At 45.5% G+C, this 20,388-nt stretch overlaps 1 protein-coding gene across 1 annotated transcript in view; it reads left to right on the top strand.

The window, feature by feature from the left end:
- The window catches only part of LOC128430841 (R3H domain-containing protein 1-like), a 37,549-nt gene extending 17,996 nt beyond the window's left edge, over window positions 1-19,553 (top strand). The window contains 24 exon segments of the mRNA XM_053416925.1: window positions 74-197; window positions 1,835-1,913; window positions 2,165-2,224; window positions 2,311-2,451; window positions 2,703-2,811; window positions 2,958-3,053; window positions 3,403-3,428; window positions 3,624-3,677; window positions 4,315-4,547; window positions 5,930-6,199; window positions 6,650-6,804; window positions 7,214-7,324; window positions 8,264-8,623; window positions 8,838-9,081; window positions 12,185-12,342; window positions 12,667-12,800; window positions 14,228-14,328; window positions 15,815-15,996; window positions 16,593-16,737; window positions 17,127-17,224; window positions 17,343-17,427; window positions 18,249-18,339; window positions 18,341-18,452; window positions 18,454-19,553. Of these exon segments, the coding sequence (XP_053272900.1) occupies window positions 74-197; window positions 1,835-1,913; window positions 2,165-2,224; window positions 2,311-2,451; window positions 2,703-2,811; window positions 2,958-3,053; window positions 3,403-3,428; window positions 3,624-3,677; window positions 4,315-4,547; window positions 5,930-6,199; window positions 6,650-6,804; window positions 7,214-7,324; window positions 8,264-8,623; window positions 8,838-9,081; window positions 12,185-12,342; window positions 12,667-12,800; window positions 14,228-14,328; window positions 15,815-15,996; window positions 16,593-16,737; window positions 17,127-17,224; window positions 17,343-17,427; window positions 18,249-18,339; window positions 18,341-18,452; window positions 18,454-18,657 (3,372 nt within the window). The 3' untranslated portion in view covers window positions 18,658-19,553.
- Window positions 19,554-20,388: the final 835 nt, after the last annotated feature.

The raw sequence follows: 20,388 nt of genomic DNA, 5'->3' as shown, positions 1-20,388 counted from the left end.
CTTGGTTAAATTCACACATTCCACCAAACGCGCACCTTTTTAAAATTGGTGATATTCCCCCCCCGTCGAACAGGATGGATTCCCTCTCCAGCCCTTTGAAAAGGAAGAACGAGGAACGCAGGACCAAGCCGAGAAAGAGGACGTCTGTGACAAGGTGGACAAACCTGAGAAACCGCAGAGGAAACGGCTGTCGAGAGGTGAGAGATGAAATTAAACCCACGGTGCACGATTCATCTTTTTGGGGGTTGTCTCTTTGCTATATTATAATTTTCCCTGCACATCGTAACCTTGACTTCTCATTCTGGTGCATTTTAAACAGATTCATGTCCTTGATCCTTCAGTGAAAGATGTATTTAAATCTATTTTATACAGGTTTGGTTTGATTTTTACGGTTAAAATCTTTCATAAAGTCCTGATGAGACCGAAACTGATTTACTTTTCTGCGGAGGCGGGAGCTGGAATATTTCCATCAACACCTCAGCTTCCTTTACATCACACGCACCTGGGGCCTCATTTATAAACATTGCTTACTCCCAAAAAGCAGCTGGGAAGGAGCATGTGCTTCTCCTACATCCGGAATTTGGAATTCATATGTAGGAAATTGTGGCGTGCGCCGTTAATGTAATACATATAATCCATTATATCATGGTGACAGGGTATCTGATGGCAAAGTGTGGAAATGAAGCCAAATGCTTTAATGATACTGATCATACAATCCTTGTCACTCAGCCAAATTACAGCCTTCTAATAATTACATCCTTTACCTTGTCACGAGGAAAATCCGATCCTAAACATTTTTTTTTTCCCTCCTCTGGCGCCGTGCCCTCCAGTTTGACCAAAAGCACTTCTCCATTTGAAATGATATCTCATTATGGGCCGATAATTGGCGTGATTCAGTTAATTGCGACAAGCTCAAGGTGTGAAGCAATTATACAGATTCCCACAGGCGTGGAAAGGTGTCTGCTTCCCTCTGTGGAGCAACACTCCTGATGAGGCAGCCTCCAATTATAGAAAGCAGACACCCACAGAAGGGGAGTGAGCGCCGGCGTCTCCCGACTCCCACTGACGGCTCCTATTCTTCGGCTTGGCACACGGGAACATGCTTTTTTCTTCCGGTGTCAACGTCGTTACCCGTCCACTTCAGAACTCACTGCTGCTGATTCAAGCTGCCACACTTCTCTCTCTCTCTCTTCCTCCTTGCTCACATTGTGAAGTTGTTCTCCCACCGCAGTGTCGTGTGACTTTTACTTAGTCACTCACAAAGAGCTGAATGACGAGCTGCCTGATTTGCATATCAATATTCATAACGGCCGTTCCATTAGCAGTTTATCATTAATTCGGGGGGGTTAACGAGGTGGAACAGTTCTTTATTATTCATGGAGAGGAAACCATATTGAGGAGGTTCAGATGAGGAGCTGCTCGATAAATCAGGAGGTTTGAGCTCATGGAGATTACTTCTTTACTCCTTGCAATACGGAGCATTTGGAAAACAATGATTTCCCTTCGCCCGATGTAGCTTTGTGTTATGAGCATTTACTGGAAACAATGACAACAATGGCGGCTACATACTGGTTTCTGTACATTTTATTCACACTGCTAGGTCTTATTACAAGTTTGCAGCTAAATTTGGCATCACTGCACCCCATCACCATACACAGGCATCTGCCTCGCCCAGTGTTACTGGGAACACAGCGTTCTTCTCTGGTATTTGAAGGATAGTTGTGTTGCAGTGGTGTACGCAGGTTCTTAATGTGCAGGGAACAATAACTATGGAATCTGCTTTTTTAGAAATGAGCTGCATTATTTTGATCACTTGAAACGGTTCTTTTTTCAGATTCCAGTCAAGACTACACAGATTCAACTGGCATAGATCTCCATGAGTTCCTGGTCAACACACTGAAGGGCAACCCCAAGTATGTTCAACATTAACCTTCAAGCACTGACCCTCCAAAGGCTCATACCAGCAGTTTACACCTCTTCAACACACTGAGGCCACATAATCTCACACAACTTTAAAACTCATCTTCTAGATCCTCACATTCTGTTAGAACTCCTGTATGAATGTTGTTGTGCTCCTTCCTGGTGTGACCATTGATGAGTTTGAAAGGCACTCAAGCTTTTGGTGTGGCTACAGAACCCTGCTCACACGTTTTTGTTTTTCCAGGGACCGGAGCATGCTTCTGAAACTGGAACAGGACATCTTAGACTTCATCAGCAATAACGAGTAAGAAACAATAATTTAAACACCAGTGATTGGTACTGTATGGGTGTATTTCATAATTTCATAAAATGTCATATTTCCCTCTCTAGAAGTCAAAAGAGAAAGTTTCCACCCATGACGCCTTACCATAGGATGCTGTTACACCGAGTGGCAGCCTACTTTGGAATGGACCACAATGTGGATCCCAGTGGAAAATCAGTGGTTATCAACAAAACCACCAACACTAGAATGTGAGCCTCTCTTTCCTGATTCCCCTTCAAACACTGAGTATAAATAACTTTAGTATCAGACACTTGAAGGAGACATGATAATATCCATTTACCTGTTAAATGGTGGTAAATGTGCTGTAGCCTTAAAAGCTGAAGTCAGTTGACAGATGAGTTATTTTCCAGCCCGTCCTCGTTACTTAGCATATGTTGCTGTCAGCATCTGCCTGGAATGAAGCTGCCACTAAAAACTCCTGTGAATTCCCCCCCGACAGACCCGATCAGAAATTCTCGGAGCACATCAAGGATGACAGGGCGGACGACTTTCAGAAACGCTACATTCTCAAACGAGACAACTCCAGCTTTGATCGTGAAGACAGCGCGGTGGGTGTTGGGTATTTTTTTATTTTTTTTCTCTTCTACCAAGCTGTCACTTTCATTTCTGACGTGTTGGTAAGAGTGGGACAATCTGGCGTCCCATACATAGCTGCTAAAGAAGCATGTGTGTGTGTGTGGTGTGTCCTTGCCAGATTCGAATGCGTTTGAAAGCTGACAAGAGGAGCAAATCGATGGAGGAGCGGGAGGAGGAGTACCAGCGAGCCAGAGAAAGGATATTTGCACATGATGTGAGAGCTGTTAGTGTAGGCGGGCTGGGGGGGGGTGGGGCGCCATGTTGCACAAATCTTTGTGTCATTTCTATTCATGTGCAAATTCGGTAGATTTCTTGCTACCAATTACCACTGCTGGATTTATGAATTTCTAGACGGTTAGTTCCCCTTTGTAGACCTGCAGGCAGTTGTACTGGCTTCAAAGCAACTGCTAGGAAATGTAAAATGTTTTAAATATATTGATAAATTGATAAATATTATAGAATCGAATCCATAAAGATACAGGATTTTTTGGAGATGTACCTTTAAGAAGACCTTAAATGTTTTGAACTACTTTAATTGACTGTAATTTTCTTTTCCCCCACAGGTAGATCACTATATACTAGATAGAAGGTAAGCTGTTAAACTGCATTGATCCCATGAACACCAGCTTCTCTTCTCCTCTCCTGCATGAATTGTTAATCGAGCAACTTTTTGAAACGAATCACTTGTGTTGGTTCTTTCCTGTCGGCTCCGTCATGTTTTTTAAAATGGTGGATGTCTCATTGTGTCATCGCCTGTTCCGTAACAGCTCTCTCCTCCCTCCAGCGCGCAGGATGAAGACGCATGCATGAGCACCCAACAGAGGCGGCAAATGTTCAGGTAGGCCCACCCTTTGGTCACACATCATTCAGCCCCTTTCAGAGACTGCACCGCGGGGGTGGGGGGGACCCTGTGAATCAGCGTCTGTCTTAATCGGCTCGCTCAGGAACAGGAGTGCTGATCTGAGGATTTGTTTTTCTGCTGCTCAAGAAAGCTTCTGTGAAATGGGATTTTTCAGCCCAGGCCTCTTCGTGTTGGACAGGCTACTCGGACCAAAGCCGGCCAATTAAACCATTAAACCATGAAAGCATTTCTCTAAATGTCATCTATTATTGATCAAGAATAGTTTTTTTTGTGGGTAAAAACGCAGTCATGCTGTTAAATCTATAAGAGAATTGATTAATATGTTTTGATAAGATTAATGTGTCGGCCATTGAGAAATTTAGAAATAAACAATATACACTCTGGTGTTTAATTTTATGGCAGAACAGCAAAAAAAATTAATATAGCTTATTTGAAAATAAGATCTGAAACAAGTAGATGAAGCAATGAGTCATTTGATAAATGATTAATGTCAAAAATGCCCTCGTTCCATATTCTCTAAGTAATCTTAAGTTTTCATCTACTTGTCATTTGAACTCCTTTTTGGACTGTTGATAAAAATCATTTTTCAACTTGTTGTGGTTTCCCTCCACAGGCTACGGGCCGGCCGGTCAGGCGCCAGCCGCCAGAGCAGCTCAGAGACGGACACGCTGCCGCGGCACGGCGAGCCTCGGCCGTGGAGCAGCACCGACAGCTCGGACAGCTCCAACCGGCTCGCCCCGCGACCCGCCATCACCAAGGCCAGCAGCTTCAGCGGCATCTCCCCCGGCCTCGTCCGAGGGGACAGCACAGCCAGCAGCAAGAGCACCGGGAGGCTCTCCAAAACAGGTGAGTGAGGCAGAGGAGGAGCTGCGTCACACGGCCGCTATACAATATTTAGAATCTGCCAAGATGCTGCAGACAACGTTCTCAGAATAACCTCAGGTTGTTTAAAATGATGTTTAAAACACAACAACAGTATTAGACGATATTCTGCCATCAACACAGAAAACAAGTCGTGCTTTATTACCTTATGATTCATGGTAATTATATTTTAATGTAAATTCAGAGGGATTTGTGTAGCTGTTCTTTTTTCTTTTCCCCAGACACGAGAAAGAAACACTGCATCTCAGCTTTTAGAGGAAAAATTCAGTCATTTTATTTTACAAATGGGCGGAGGAGGAACAGAAACGTACATTTAGCATTGTCAAGCAAAGCCCTCTGCCATTCGAGGCACTTGAGGTGTTATGAGAACAAATGTCTGTCGTCCTGCCGTGGTCAATAACGTCTGTGGGCCGGCCCCGGAGCCGGACAGCTGTCAGGAGTAATTACCGTGCAGCAACACACTGATGGACGAGGCTCTTAAAAAGTGTTGTAACAGCAGCAGTATCAAACTCAGCAATGAGGAGCTGCTGCATAATGTACCACGCGAGTCACCAAGATGAAGTTAGGGCCTCTCCCCAGCTGTGAGTGCTTACTCCACAAAATGATGCATTTGTAAGTTGATTGGCTGAGATTAGATGAAACGCGTTCCTCGCTGCGGGCTCGTCTTCTCATTTACGCTTCTTGGACGAGTAGCTCTTTTAGAAAGTTGTTTACGAGGTGGCTGGCTGCCCTCGCTTAGTGTTTTGGGAGCATAAGTGGAGGAGACATCTAGCCTTGTCCTCCTCGGCCCTAAAATAACCTTTCTTTGCAACAGGCAGTGAGACGACTCCATCTGAAACAAGGAGCTCATCTTTGAAAGGATAAATTCACTCACTGGCCCTTTTCAGGATTTTAAATTTCTATCGATTACTAAGAAAGCTCTGAGAAGCTTTTTCCCCAAGCTGTGTATCAGATTTGTTTCTGCCATGTATGTCCCTCGCCCTCAGATCCCCAGATGTGTTGCTCGTGGATCCTTTGATTGAAAAACAAAGGTGACTGAGCCTTTTCAGAATGACTTCCCTGAGGAGATCAGGGCACCGAACTCTGCCTCATTGAAATACACCCACTTGTTTGAAAGTGCTTTTCAGGGATTTAACTTTATGGCTTTTGAGTTAATTTTCCTCCTTGTGTTTTATAATGTCATTAGTTTTTAGTACTCTTAGTTTGTTTTATTGTCTTATCTTTCTTAAATATCTCTTTTTTTATTGCATAGCACTTGGTAGCTGTGTTTTGAAAAGTGCTTTATGAATAAACTCATTATTATTTGAAGTAGATGATAATGTTTTTTGCTCCTGATTTTTGTTCAGGTTCTGAATCATGCAGTAGCGTCGGCTCCTCGTCCAGCTCGCTCTCCCGTCCCCAGCTGCCGCTCCCAGCTTCGGCCGCAACCCGATCCAACCTCCTCAACACGCAGTTAATCCACCCGGCCGCCGACTCCAGAGGCCCCGGACACCCGGAGATGATCAAGAGCATCCCATCGCAGCCGCCGCCAGCTATAGACACAACCAACTATTACGTGTTGCCGCTGGAACCCTCAGCGATCCCACCTGGCAGCGTTCTGGTCAACCCACACACAGGTGGGTGATAGACGTCCCTCCAGTGATTCTCTCAGCGAATCACTAATCACCAGGAAATTAAAAAGATTTTCTAAACCCAAACCCAATCTCCTGAATTAAATCTAAAGTATTTTTTTCCCCAAAATAAATCTCCATGTCCTTTTTAAATATCTGGTGTCCCAATGAAACTTCATTGCATCGGGACAGAATTACATGTTGGCATGAGGCTGCACTCGGTTTGTCAGACCAAAGCAGGCTGATGAAAATGCATCGGACAGATGAGAGGAATCTGAAAATATTCATGATGAGCTGCAAACTGAACTTCTGTTGCTGCCAGTTCCTCTCGAGCACTGGCTGTGTCCTGCACTGTCACTAGCACCATCAATCCGGTGTTTTCCTTTAGGAGGCTGAGTTATTAGTACGTGCACACACAGCTCACATCAGTGTCTCCTTATGCATTTCATTTAACAGGCAAGCCTTTCATCCATCCCGACGGCAGCGCTGTACTTTATAACCCGGGAAGCATCGTCCCCGCTGCTGGCAGGAATCCACAGCAGGGGAAACCCCTACAGCAGCCAATCTCTGCCGCAGGCCAGCATCAGACCACCAATCATCTGCACTCCCAGGTCAGTGGGTGGGGCTTAATGTTCCAGTTGGATCGTGGGATTTGTCACCTTTTTTTCACCTCACTAACTTATCGTGTTGAAACTGGAGCTGATGGTGGGATGTTAGGAGCTTCACAAAACCGTTTAATTAATGATTCACCAAAAACCCCTCCCCCCAAAAAGCAATCGTCCAATCATCACCTAGCTCCCATATCGCAGCCTGACAAGTCGAGTTTTGAGCTGGTGGCCCACTTCCCATTTCAACTGGTAAAATTGACGTTATTTGTGTAAACTGTGCATCTAACAGGTGCAGTGACAGCAACTTAGCAAATGGTCACTTGAAGCTTCCACCATTTTCCTATCAACACCCTTCCAAGTCTCATGCCCTGTCCCTCTGTCCGTCTTCTTCTTCTTCCCCTTCCTCCCTCAGCCGATCTGTCCTCTCCAGCCGTCCTCTGAGCCTGTCCACAACCCAATGGTCTCTTATCCTCTTCCTCCTTCTCAGTTCCTGCCCATCTGTCCTAACCAACAGTACACTGTGGTACAGAACTTTTTTCTTCTTCCGTTTTATTATTCCTCCTCCGTCCCATCTCCTGACAGACCTGGCTCATTAAGGGTTTATCTACACTTTTCTCTGAGCTGTGAAATTCAATTAAACAGGTCTAGAAAACCCCAGAAAGATTCTACTCAAGCTTAAGAAAAGCTCTGAGCTCTGTTTTGATCCAGGTCTTCATACTTTTATCTACGTGGCTTTTATGTTTGTTTTAAATTGTGAATTTAGTTGTTTATCAATTTGTCGACTCCTCGTTACTGCAGGTTTAGTATAATAAGGTCTTTGTAGTGATATGTAAAATCAAGCTCAAGATTCTCTCCCCTTCCAAACACAGACCCTATTATTTCTCCTATTAACTATTCCATTTTAGATTTTTTTTTCTTGGTGTAAAGGTGCATCTAAATCCAGCAGGAGCCATTACCCACATATATAGATCATGCATTCACTTAACCTCATTTCTGACCTGGTTTTAGTGAAAGACATGCCTCTGTGACTAATTATGCCTGTAGAAAGTCCCATTAATATTTAATTCATCAGCAGATGTTAGCGCTGAATAATCCATGACTAAAACACTACTCTTCCAACAACATGTCAGAGATGACCTGGACCAGTGAGCGCTGGCGATACAGATAAACAGTTCACTGGAGTCAGCTCGTCTCTGCAGACCTGGGTCAGATTTAAATACGCCGGTTGTTTAAATCCTCACGTGGACGTCGATCGGACAAATGTCTTTGATTCAGCACTGAGCTCAGAAACCATTTGACTGTCCCTGGGGGGTGAGGTTAATTGATCCATATGCTGAGAGAATTAAAAACTGTGACCCAGGTTTCACTGTCATTGCTTGTGTTGTGTGTTTATTTGTGTTGTGTGTGTAAAATTGGATTTAATTTAGTTCTTCACAAATGTAACCCTGAGTTCTCCTTCCAGCCCGACGTCCTAAACGCCCAGTTCAGTCACATGACTCTGACGCAGCAGCAGCAGCCTCCCAGTGACAGCGGAGCCGCAGCTCAAGACACCCGCCACTACCCAACTTTGTACCACCACCACCACCACCCCTCCCCTATGGTGCTGCAGGGAGCCCCTCAACAGCAGGTTGCTGGCTACATGATGGCAGGGCCATCAGGAGGACACTCAGGGGTGCTGCAGGGTCATCCTGTCCCACTCCCAACTCCAGGCCTCAACCAAGCCTACTCCAGCTCCACACCGGGCCCCACTGCTTTTCCCGGGGCCACGTTGAACCAGCCGTTACTCCAGCAGCACGCTTACTTCCAGCAGCCTGTACAGCAGGTACAGCAGGTACGGACCCCCCCGCTGTGCTTCTCAAATCATGCGCTCTCTCCAAAGCTGTTTGAAAATGTGCTAATTTGTAACCATGTGTCGTTCCTGCAGCAGAAACCAGCTTTTATGACTAATCCCTCGTTTCTCTTGTTGCTGGGGAATGGATTAAATGGCGGCTGACGTGTTACACAATCCTTGAATTTGTGTTCTGTGTCTCCTACAGATGTCCACATGCTACTGCTCCTCAGCCCACCACCCACACTGCTCCACTCAGCATCATCAGCAGCAGCAGCAGCAGCAGCAGCAGCAGCATCATCATCAGCTGCAGCAGCAGCATCATCAGCATCAGCAACAGCAGCATCATCAGCAACAGCAGCATCATCATCAGCAGCAGCAGCACCACTACCGCCCCCCCGTCAACACACTGACCTATAACTGCCCTCAGAGCCAAAACCTGCCCCAACAAGGTAATAAGTCTTTTTTTATACAGAAATACATGTTAGGTATTGCTTTTTGAATTTGTCTAGAAAGTCCAATTATTTTACACACATCCACACACAGCCCTTTTTTTTACAAAAAGTCTGTCTTTCACCTTTATTGTCATTATATCCTATTAAATATTGAGTTGCAAAGCAAACGCTCCGGGGGAACCAAGAAGGCAGCAGGTCGTCTTTTTATTTCTGTGTCTTTAAAGTAGAGCTTTGAAATAGTTACATTGGTCAAATCAAAGGGTATTTTAATGAATAAGATCCATAGTCTCTGATGGGGAAGCAGCTTTTCCTTGAATCTCCAGACTTCGTGGGGTTCACAGCGAGGCCCGGCCCTCCTGCGTTATCAAAAGACTTTGTTCACCTCCTGCTTTGAGTGCCTAGATTGCATTTTTGTTGTTCTTCCTCGTCTTATTTGTTTTCTCCGTGAGGGATCTGCACCAGCCGCAGTCCGACGGCTCTAGTGAAGGACAAATATTTCTCCCTTGCTTTCCTCCCGGTTTGTTTGTTTGTTTGTACGAGTTCAGATGTCTCCCCGGGAGTCATCTGCTTGATTATTCTGCTTCTCTGTCGTCTTTTTTTTTTTCCTCTTTCACCACAGGAGCTGAGATTGTTAGCTCCTGCTCAGTCTCTCTCTCCACACACACACACACACACACACATGCACACACTCACACTCCCTCTCTTTCCCAATGCTGGATGTAGTCTTTGTACAGTTGTAGCCTGTACAGTCATGCACACACACACACACTGCACACACGTCTCTTTAAGTGGCTGCGGCACTATTCTGTCATCTGTAGATTGCAAATGTTCCTTCCCTGCTGGGGACCCGGGGAATAGACAGCAGACAAATGAAGCTGACCTACAAAGGCAAAGGACAGCAATTATTTCTCAGGGAAATGGTGGGAAAAATGACTCCAGCGCCTCGTGTCCCTCCTGTTTTTTTGCCATAATTAAAAACAATACATATAGGACCATCTAAAGGTGAAGACACGGCAGCACGGGGGGCACACACAATAAATAATTGATCAGTGGCAATTCTCCGAGGGCCCAGTCGGTGTCCACAGAGAAACCTGTGAATGTTTCCACTCACTTGCATCAGACAGTCCCGGTCACCACAGGGCTTCGGCTTCAGTCATGGTCATTCTGAGTAAAGCCTTTCATATTTAATGTGAAGGAACGACAGATCTTTCTTTAGTCTTTACTATTATGTGATGCTAGAGGTTATTAAGAGGTTCTTTGATATGAAAATGCCCATCGTCGTTTCCTCGACCCCAGAGTGGATGTCATCAGACGTCTGGATCAATCCAGCAACAGTCAAAGAACCAAATATTCAGTTTAAATGAGGGGAAGCTTATTTTCACGAGCTGAATCAAAAAAGGAAAATGCTTTTTAATGATTAATAGATTGTCAAAAAGGTTGATAATTAAATTAATATTACTGTAAAATGAAAGAACCAGCTTTTATTATAAGTAATGATGATTGTCATACAAATTTAATTTGAAGAAGCAATTCTTCTTTTGAGAGAAAATGATGAACAGAGAAATTAATCAGCCATTGATTGAAAAAAATGCAAAGGTTGAACACGATCAATTATGGGTTGAATGATGCAGGTAAATAGTCAGAAATCAGATACATTTTTTTGTGTGGTTCTTAAATGTTACAATTCCCTCTCATCTTGGGTTTTTAAAACATCTTGACGTTTTTATTTTATAACAGATCCTGGGTTTTACCAATAAAGAAATGTGCGAGTTTCTAGAAATCCAATAAATATTGTCCATCAATAATTATTGCATACAAACGATGTGGTTCAGATCTCTGGTCGGAGAGGGATGGATCGTGTGTGGGATGTCCTGAGTCTGAGAGGCGGGATGCGGGGCCGGGACGCTGTCTGAGAGACCTCTATGAATCTCACAGTGAACCGGTCTCTTTTTCAGCCCCTCACTCCTCACCTGCAGGACGTACAGGGACCCGTCAGTCTCTGTGACCGGAGACCCACTGTGGAGCAGTCACTGAACCAGGACGGGAGTTGTGTAACTTAAAAACTCTTTGCTCCATCCCTGTTGAAACTGCACCAAACTGTCCCCGTCCACAAGCAGGGCAGTGATCGACGGCCGGACTCTCATTAACCTGCCTCTGAAGGAATGTTCTAAATAAAGACAGCACAGTCTCCCCTCATCTGCTGCCCGATGGTACGGAATCAAACTGTGTGCATTTGATATTAGGCTCATTTCATGCTCGGTTTGTAAGGTGGGAGATGGGTGGATAAAAATAGTCCTCCCCCCATCGGTTCCTCTCGGAGCATTTTCATTGTCTAGCTGTACTTTCCTCCCAGGGCGGCAGACTGTAGAGACACCTTCACAAAAGGACGTCCTCTCCTTTGTCACTTGGATTTCCACATCTGTGTGTCACCAGGGACCCTATTTTCAAATGTCTTTTTTTGTCACCTTGACATTTAAGGGTCCGTCTCTACCCCCCTCCTCCCCTCAGGCTCGGAACAGGCGCCGCCATTTTAGGCCAATCCGCAAAATGGCTGTACCTGTGTGACTTTGTCGTCTTTTTGTGCGACGTTTTCTTTGGCGTGCTCTAAATGCATTTTTTAATAAGTACTTTAGAAGTGCGATCCTATTTTGTGTTTACCCACTCGACCAAATCACTCGTAGAATTATTTTTTTTTCCCAGGCAGTGACGTGGCCCCGGACACTCAGGTTGCATGTCCAGGCCACCACAGGCTAAATCAAATATATTGACTTTCTCATTTATTTCAAGAGCCTCAAAGCTGCTAAGCTGTAACAGCTCGACTCCCTGAGCACAGTCCCGACTTCCACTGTCTCTCAATCTGCTGCAGGTTCCTTCATTTAATGTCTCTTTAGTCTAATTATTTTTAAAAGGAAATTTAACAGCTATTTGTCTTTTATTTTCTTGTAAAATCTTGAGTCTTTCAACTGGTTTTATAAGCATCCCCTCCTGCTGTGTTGCACATGAATCCTGAATATCTCATGGTTTCATGTGACATATTCTTATAATCCAGAGTCACCTTTCATCCGGTCACGCCGCTATGCCTTTTCTCCTTTTGCCCCAGTGCACCAAGCCGTGATGCCAAACCCAGCGTCCAGCTACCAGACTGTAGTGGGCGTGCAGCCAACACCCAACCTCGCCCTCACTGGCAACCAGCAAAGCAATATGGGCAACCAGATGCAAGGCATGATGGTCCAGTACCCTCCAATGCAGTCTTATCAGGTAGGTTTTATCAAGGGAGGCTTTTCTTATGACTGTCAGATATTATAAAATCATCAAATAGCTTTCACCTCATTTAGTTATGATTGAGATTTGCTGTTTTCAGGCTGATCTTGGTCTTTTTAGAGGAACGAGGTTAATCAAGTGCACAAACATGTTTTTATTGACCTCTGAGTTATTTGTCCTGAATAAATCTAGTTGCATGTTCTTTTCATTTGCACAAGCCTTTTCCAATGATCTAACATTTCTCTCTGTGTGCTTATAAAATCTGTTTTCTATGTGACTCACTTGATTCGTGGTTGTACAATGTGTTGTTTTCTTCCGCAGCAGGTTTCTGTGCCACAGCAGACGTACCAGCAGCCAGTGTTCGTGTCCTGCCAGCCGGGACAGGGGGCAATGGCTGTTGCTGGCATGCAGCCCTACTACAGCCTGCTCCCCCCGAACCAGCACACCACCATGAGGTACGACTGAAGGACGAGCATTCCAAATCCTTTTTTATTTTATTTTATATTTTTGACCAATAGGACAGAATTTATCAAATCGATATCGTGGCTTTTAAGTTTTTCAGAGCAGAACATTTAGCGTAAAATTTTAATATTAAAGATAAAATACTGACATTTCAAAATCTAATTATTTGTTTTGATTCCTTGGAGAAATTTGTAAGCAGCAATATTTCCTACATTTTCTGGTGTTAACATGATTTCAGCACTAACCCACTTTACATTGACTCATTTAATAATCAGTTTAAAGTCCGAAAGAATCCGATTTACATTAATTTAGTTTTCTGTTGCGGCCCAAATGAACTTAAGTCATGTTTACACTGATAATGCACCTGTTCTGATTTATGGCTGTCCCTGTATTATGACAGCTTCTAATCGCTGGAGTCGCTCTAATCGGGTTTACATTGAGTTATTAGCTCGGCTCCGTCCCACAAACCGATTTGCGGGCTCTCGAAGCCGTTTCTCACTTGTGAAGGTGCCTCTCGATTTATAGACCTAACGGGCCTGATGAGTGAATCCCCACAGCCCCTCTGAGCCAAGGTCATCATTGTTCACCGGGGGGGGAGAAATGAAGTTATCACCAGAATGCTTTTGGCGAACTGGGTCTGCAGCTGATGAATGTCGACTCCGACACCCTCTCCTAGAGCCGGGGTCCTTTTCCTCCAGTCCTCCAGTCCTCCTCCGCTGCTGCTGCTGCTGTGGAGCAGTGTGCATCACCAGACCCTCTCTCATTATGGCTGATTGATAGAACTGGTTCGCAGAAAGCAAAACATGTAATTAGTTTCCTCTTCGTGGACCCAATCAATCTGGATAGTGTTGAGTGGGGCACTACTGGGACGGCCGTGCGTACACAAACACCAGACACCAACACAACCGCGCGCACGGAGTCATCACCTGCAGGAGAACAACGAAACACACACACACACACACACACACACACACACACACACACACACACACACACACACACACACGTGCGCACAGAGAGGTGACTTTCTCTCTGCCCCAGCTGTAAAATGAGGCTGCGTTAGTAGGGCAGTCGTGGTGGATGATTTATGCGGCAGCGCTCCGAGCAGCTCACTCTTCTCCCCCGAGGATCCACCGTCCACCTGCAGCCGGCTTTTCACCAGCTGCACACGAGTCCCTGCAGACGGGCTGCTCACCGTGCCGCCTGCCGACTCTGCAGATGGACCAAGCTGATAAATTTCACATTTAATACCTCAGCTGCAGCGCGAGGATCTTGCAGCTCCGGCAGATTCACGTCTGTGCAGGTTCACAGGGGATTTTTGAAAAGGCCGCGGTGACTGTGAGCATCATATTAGACTTGGAAGTATTTAATGTCTTAATACAACCCCCTCGAAAAACTTGCTCTGTGTGTTCGTTCCCAGTTCAACGGTGAGTTTCCTGCCCGCCCAGATGATGGAGCAGCTCCAGTTTCCTCAGTCCCAGTCCCCTTGTGTCTCCCAGCAGCACCCGGGCCAGTACGCAGGTACGCTCACCTCTAAAGCTCTGAAACTCCAACATCTGCAGGTGGATCATGTGGTGAAATGAGCGTTTTCACTTTGTCCATTCAATTCATTGTTTCCCCCACTGTGTCCTCCTAAATGAAGATTCTGTGTAGTTCATCATGTGATGGCAGCACAGCTATTTACAAGAAGCTCCTCATAAATACATTTTAATCATCTTGTAACAGGGAAGGAATAAAGGAGTAATTGTATTATGTTTGATTAAAGAAATAAAAATGTAAGTGATCAAATGTGGTATTAACGTTTTTCACACAGAAACTTAATAAACTTTATTTTTTAGTATTTCCACAGTCCAAGCTACTAACATAATAAGTGGATGATGGATGGGATGTCCTGACTTGATTATTGAAGTCAATACCAGTATTGACATTTCAGGGTTTGAATAAAGTGATAACGATATGTTGGCTGAGTTCGATAGATAAATTGTACGTTCTTGTGACCAATGCAAGATGGACGACAAAGATCTGTACAACGCAAGATGTTAAACAGTTGGAAGAGTACAGGTGGTAGAATGGCTTCTAGCAGGGATTGGTCTTTTTGAGGTATGAGACAGTGTTTTAATGTCTCGCCTGTTCGGTGTTGGCCTTTAGAAGACTCTCAGAATCACTGTCCAGAGACTCGGGCGGGGCGGCCTCCTCACTAATGACCTTTATTATTCATGTCTGATATCACGGCAGAGCAGCGGAGGGAGCCATCATTTCCAGCTCGTCAGTAATGAGGTCAGATGAAGGTCTCGCGGCCGCCTTACCTACAGCCTCACCAGTAAACATTTTTAATTGGCTGCGCCGGGGCCAGAAATAATCGGCAGATTAAGTCCAAATATCCACTGTCCTTGCGACTGTTATTAGGTATTATTCCATAAATCAACAGCGGCGTCCGCTGAGTAAAGTTTGCCATACGAATTCCAGTTACTATGTAAAGAGAAATTAATAAGATGGAAACGTGTTGTATGATTTTCTGAGTTCACCGAGCAGGAGGTCACATCTCCACGTGTTTGTTCTTTTCCTTTAAAGTCACATTATTCACCGGCATGCGTCAGAAACTCGTCAGATAATTGGATCGCTCGGATCACAGCGGTGGATTTAGCCGGAGAAGGGAACGCTCTGTTAATGCACCACGGATGTGCCTTTTATAATCAAGGCACTTAGAGCCTAATTGTTCAGCAGCTAACGGTGTGAGAGTTTTCACTGATGAGGCTCGGTGCCGAACAGAAGTGCTGAGAGGCAGCTCTGGGCCCAGACGCATTTAGTTTGAGTTCACTCTGGTGCACAGATGACGAGTTGAGCTGATGAATTAAATGAAAAATACTTATATAAGGTGTCTGACATGATTTTCCTCTTGTCGAACACCAATCTGTCATTTTATATTACAGCTTGTGTTTGCATCTATTTATTTTGACGTGTGTGTGTGTGTGTGTGTGTGTGTGTGTGTGTGTGTGTGTGTGTGTAGGGTTGTTGCCGCCGGCCCCCACCAGTGGCATGATGATGCTGCAGATGACAGCGGCCCCCTGCCAGCAGCCCCGGGCCCCCTCCCCCTGCCAGCGGAAGCAGCCCGGCTACAAACACCCAGGGCCCGAGAACCAGCGCAGCCGCAGACCCACCGAGCTCCCGCCGCTTCCAGACCTCACCCAGGTACAAACGCTGCCCAAGTGCAAAGACTAGGAGGAGAGGATCGCACAAAATACAATAAAAGCCATTTTCCCCATAATGGTTAAAAGTGATAAGATTGTATTTACAACCTTTTAACCTCTTTTATTGTCTTGTGCCTTTTGAAAACGTTTAATTTAATTAGTGGCCCAGAGGTTCAGCTTCTTCCTGAGCATTTCAAGTTAGAGTATAAGTGTGCTGAGAAGAGGTTGTTCACAGGACAGTGCAGATGTCAGTGTTAAATGTGTGTGTGTGTGTTTGACTGAGCCTTGTCTCCTCGGGCTAAACGCAGCCTCCCTGCTGCCAGTTAGGTTAATGTCGGAGTAAACAGGCTCTGCAAATGAAGTCAGCACTGCTGCAACCTGAAAATGAGGAGAAAATAGTCCTTAGCATTAGGCTGTAATGGTACATTAGTGGGACTAATGTGGGTGGAATGGTGCATTAAAGCAACGGCTCGAGCGACAAAATGACTCTGTGGAAGGAAGCCGGAGCTGAGGTTTGCTTTTTGTTGAATGAAAGTGTTTTTTTTGTGTTTCTCTCCCCGCCCTCTCCCGCCGCCCCCGTCGGTGTGTTGTGTGTAGAGCAGCCTGCCCTCGTCCCCGGCGCTCACTCCCTCGCCCGGCCAGCCGCCCAGCGTCAAGGGCCTGCTCCCACCAGGCATCACGCCCATCCCTGTCATGGCCCACCACCCGCAGCTCCCTACAGCCTTCTGCCACAGTGGACAAGGTCAGGCCACTGGACTTCACTCAGTCACACGTTCAGCAGAAGACATGCTCGCCAACATGGCCGCCTAATTAAAACAGAGGAAATTATGTTTGTGCCTTAATCCCGAGTCTGGTACATTTTAATCACAGAAAAAAACCTGTTGGCAGTCAAGTTAATTATATTTTGTCGAGAAGCTTTTCTCACAAAAATGATTTTCATTACAGCAAATAAAGAAAATCTGAAAGTATCACCATGAGCTCTCGATGATAACGTCTCTCATAACACTTTGAATTTAGCGTGCACGCTCACTAAGGCAGCCAATCAGACACGACTTCCTGTTTGCTCAAATTCAAATGATTTCATTTTGTATACAGTGGTAATTCATACAGTGTTGTTGCTGTGACCTTCAGGTGAAGCCCACTACTCTCTACTGGGCCAACCTCTGCATTACAAACCCTCCATCAGACCTCCGCTGATCCACACCGCCCACATGGTGACCAAACACCAGGTTGGTCACCTTCACCAAACGTCTTCTATCACTAACACATGGGATTTGTTAAGAAAATGATGTTATTGGTCTGCGCTCCTCCCACGTGTCCACCTCTAACTGTCCTCTGTGTCCTCAGGGTCCACTGGGGGTTTGGCGTAGCGGTCATGTGAGGAAGGCCAGCAGGAAACCTCTGTCTTCAGATCTCAGTGTAGGTGAACCAGGTAAAAGGAAGTCCGGAGGGAGGCTTGAGCTCAGTGAACCTTCGTGTCGCCGGCAGTCAGACGTCTTCTCCGCGGCAAGAGGCGCCCGATATCAATCTCCTATATAATGAAGTCTTACCTCCTTAGTTTTGTGCGGGAATTCAGGCGATTCGCTGTCAAACATCAGGTTGGAAGACGTCAGTCATAAAAGTGAATCCCGTGATACATCCAGCTGCTGCGTCGTCTGTTCGGCAGATTAACTGAAATAACGTTTTTTTTTTATTGTGTCAGAATATGCTTGCTGCGCTCCGATGCCGCGGAGGAAGGCGTCGTGTTTGTGAATGTAAGCAGAATAAATTACAGACGGGGCAGAATCCACACCTGGCAGTGCAACCTGCAGCCCTGGCGGTATTGTTGCAGAAAGAAAAGTGCTGATTATTTCAAATATGGCGGCGTAATTTTCTCTCTCACTCTCCGAGCTGTTTCCTGCGTTGTTCAGGTGCTCGCGTCAACAATCCCTCCGGTCCAATCAACAGGGAGGAGCTCATATGCAGCCGCCTCTTGGTTATTTCTTATCTTAGAACAGAATCTATTTTTAAATTCTTTAATCTACCAAAAAGCATTAAAAACCCAACCATATATTTTATATTATATTAGCTGGAGCGCACTGCAACAGGTTTGCCCGCCGATCGACCCAAACACTTAAAACCGACTGCAGCCGTTTATCGAAGCCTCCCGATGGTCCAGGTCTGATTTTTCTCTACACCCATGACAGTTGTATTTATTTACTGCCACTGCTGCTCACTGTGTGTGTCTGTGTGTCTCTGTGTGTGTGTCTGCAGTGAGCACTCACCCCCTGGAAGGGACAGATCCTCCAGAGGGGATCAGCTGTACAGACTCCAACCACCTCCTGGCAGAGCTCTGTGACGGGGGCCACCAGAGCCGCTCCCAGCAGAGACCTGGCCTCATCACACTCTCTCTTTGCCATGCTACCCTCCAGATACGCTGTCCCAAGCACCGCGCTCCACCACCGCAGCCCCCGGGCTTCCTTTTAAACTCCCAGTAAACACCAGACACGAGCGGGAGCGGCGCAACTCGGAGACAAGCCGCCTCACAGCCGCCGAGATCTCGGTGCACCTAAGGAGCGCCACATCAACGCACATCCAACCACCTGCCTCTGCTGCCTCAGTCTGGACCGTCTCCCCAGACCCTGTCCAAATCCAAAAACAGTATCTAATGTTTGAAGAATGAATGTTCCTTATTTTTATTTTGTTTTAGTTTCTTTTTAATTCTTCTCTGGCCAAACAGGCAGCAGCACCCCCCCACTTCGGGGCTCGTTAGTAAAATGGCCGCTGAGATCAATTTGAGGCTTCCTCTTTTCTAAAAAAAAAAAGAAAAGAAAAAGTTTGCTGTTTAAAAGTGTTCCAAAAGCTTTAGGATTTATTTGCGAGCTAAAGTGTTTGTGTCTCCACTGTGGCTCTTTTCATAGCAGGTGCACGAGTGTGACCGCAGCACCATATCCAGCATAACATCCACATAATCAACCGGAGTCTGGTTCGAGAAGGTTTTTCTGGCCGCTTTAGACAATTAGAGGATATTATTTCGATTTCAATTTTGCATCCGCATCGAATTCAGTTAATTTAAGTGATTTAATTGACGTGGATCAGTACATTTGTTGCCGTGCTCCAGTGTGAAAGTGTGTTAATCACATGAACGGGTGTCGTCTCTTGTATAACATGCTCCTGACAATAAAACACGCCGCAGCACTTGTACCATGTGAGCCCATACAATAATAAACACTGAATAATAGATCCACTACCTGAATAATTTAACATCACGTTTCTACACAGTGAATGTTGCGTTTGCACTGAAGTGACGATCAAGGACGGAGATTTGATTTGAATCCGACGGGGCCTGGATTCTCCTCTTTTTAACCCCTCATACCTGTTTGTTGCACTCAGCCAGGCCACTTTCTTTTATATTTAATTAAAAATGTTTATATGCACAAGAAAAATGCAATCGAGTTTGTCACTACTTCATTTTGTTTTGGTTTTTTTTCCTCTTTGTGTGACTCATAAGAGGAGTTCTGTGTCCGGCGTGGCCTTTCTTTTTATTCTTGTTCGACTCTAATAAATGTTTTCACCACACGTGTCGACATAACTTTCTCTGAAAGCCCAAAAAACAGGACGAGTAATAATTCACAGCCAGCAAATGGACGCTCTAATTGAACGTCTGCTCGTGGGAGGATGTTTTTAAAAGAGCGTATCAGATGAGGCAACTTCTCTGTGCATGTTGCCGTGCAGCTTGTATCTGGGCCTGTTGGGCATTGCACAGATATTTGTTTTTCTTTGTAGCCTCATTTCCAACTGCATAAATCAGCCGGTTTGCATTTAAAGCTGCAGAGTGATTCAAATGTGGGGAAACAGCGACTCTTAGTGGCCAAAGGGTGTAACTGCAGATGTTATTTCACAGCTTCAAGCAGAGTGAACTGTGATGGGGACAGTAGCAGGGTGGTGGTTTGTGTCCTGTGTCCCCGACCACCTGTTGTCCACCTGAAGGACGGTGGACAAGCGGACTGTTCACTTCCAGAGCTGCAGGAGGAGACGTGGAGGAGGTCACTGTCTCCAACATGGCCGGAGTCGCACACGTCACTGGACAAAGCTGAAGGTACAAACAAATGTATGAGCTAAAGTCAGGCTACAAGCTAATTCATCTGTCATCTAATCAAACCTGTTAAAGATCATATAATAATATTAGCATCTGGTTTAAAGATGGCCGACATGACCATGCTCCAAAGTGAAGCCAAAATGTCTCAACCTCCACCTGGTGCTGCAGTGTAGCTCGTCAGTGTTAGTTAATAATGTAATGATGTACGTTATGAAACGGGTTGAAGCATCATGATTGAGCCACCTCTTAAGGTATCCCCCCCCCCCCCATGTCCCATCCACTAACATGGGGCAGGCAGGGTCTTTGACCATTACT

This window comes from Pleuronectes platessa, chromosome 24 (genome assembly GCF_947347685.1).
Source record: "Pleuronectes platessa chromosome 24, fPlePla1.1, whole genome shotgun sequence".
NCBI lineage: Eukaryota > Metazoa > Chordata > Actinopteri > Pleuronectiformes > Pleuronectidae > Pleuronectes > Pleuronectes platessa.
This window is presented reverse-complemented; position numbering and strand designations above follow the sequence as displayed.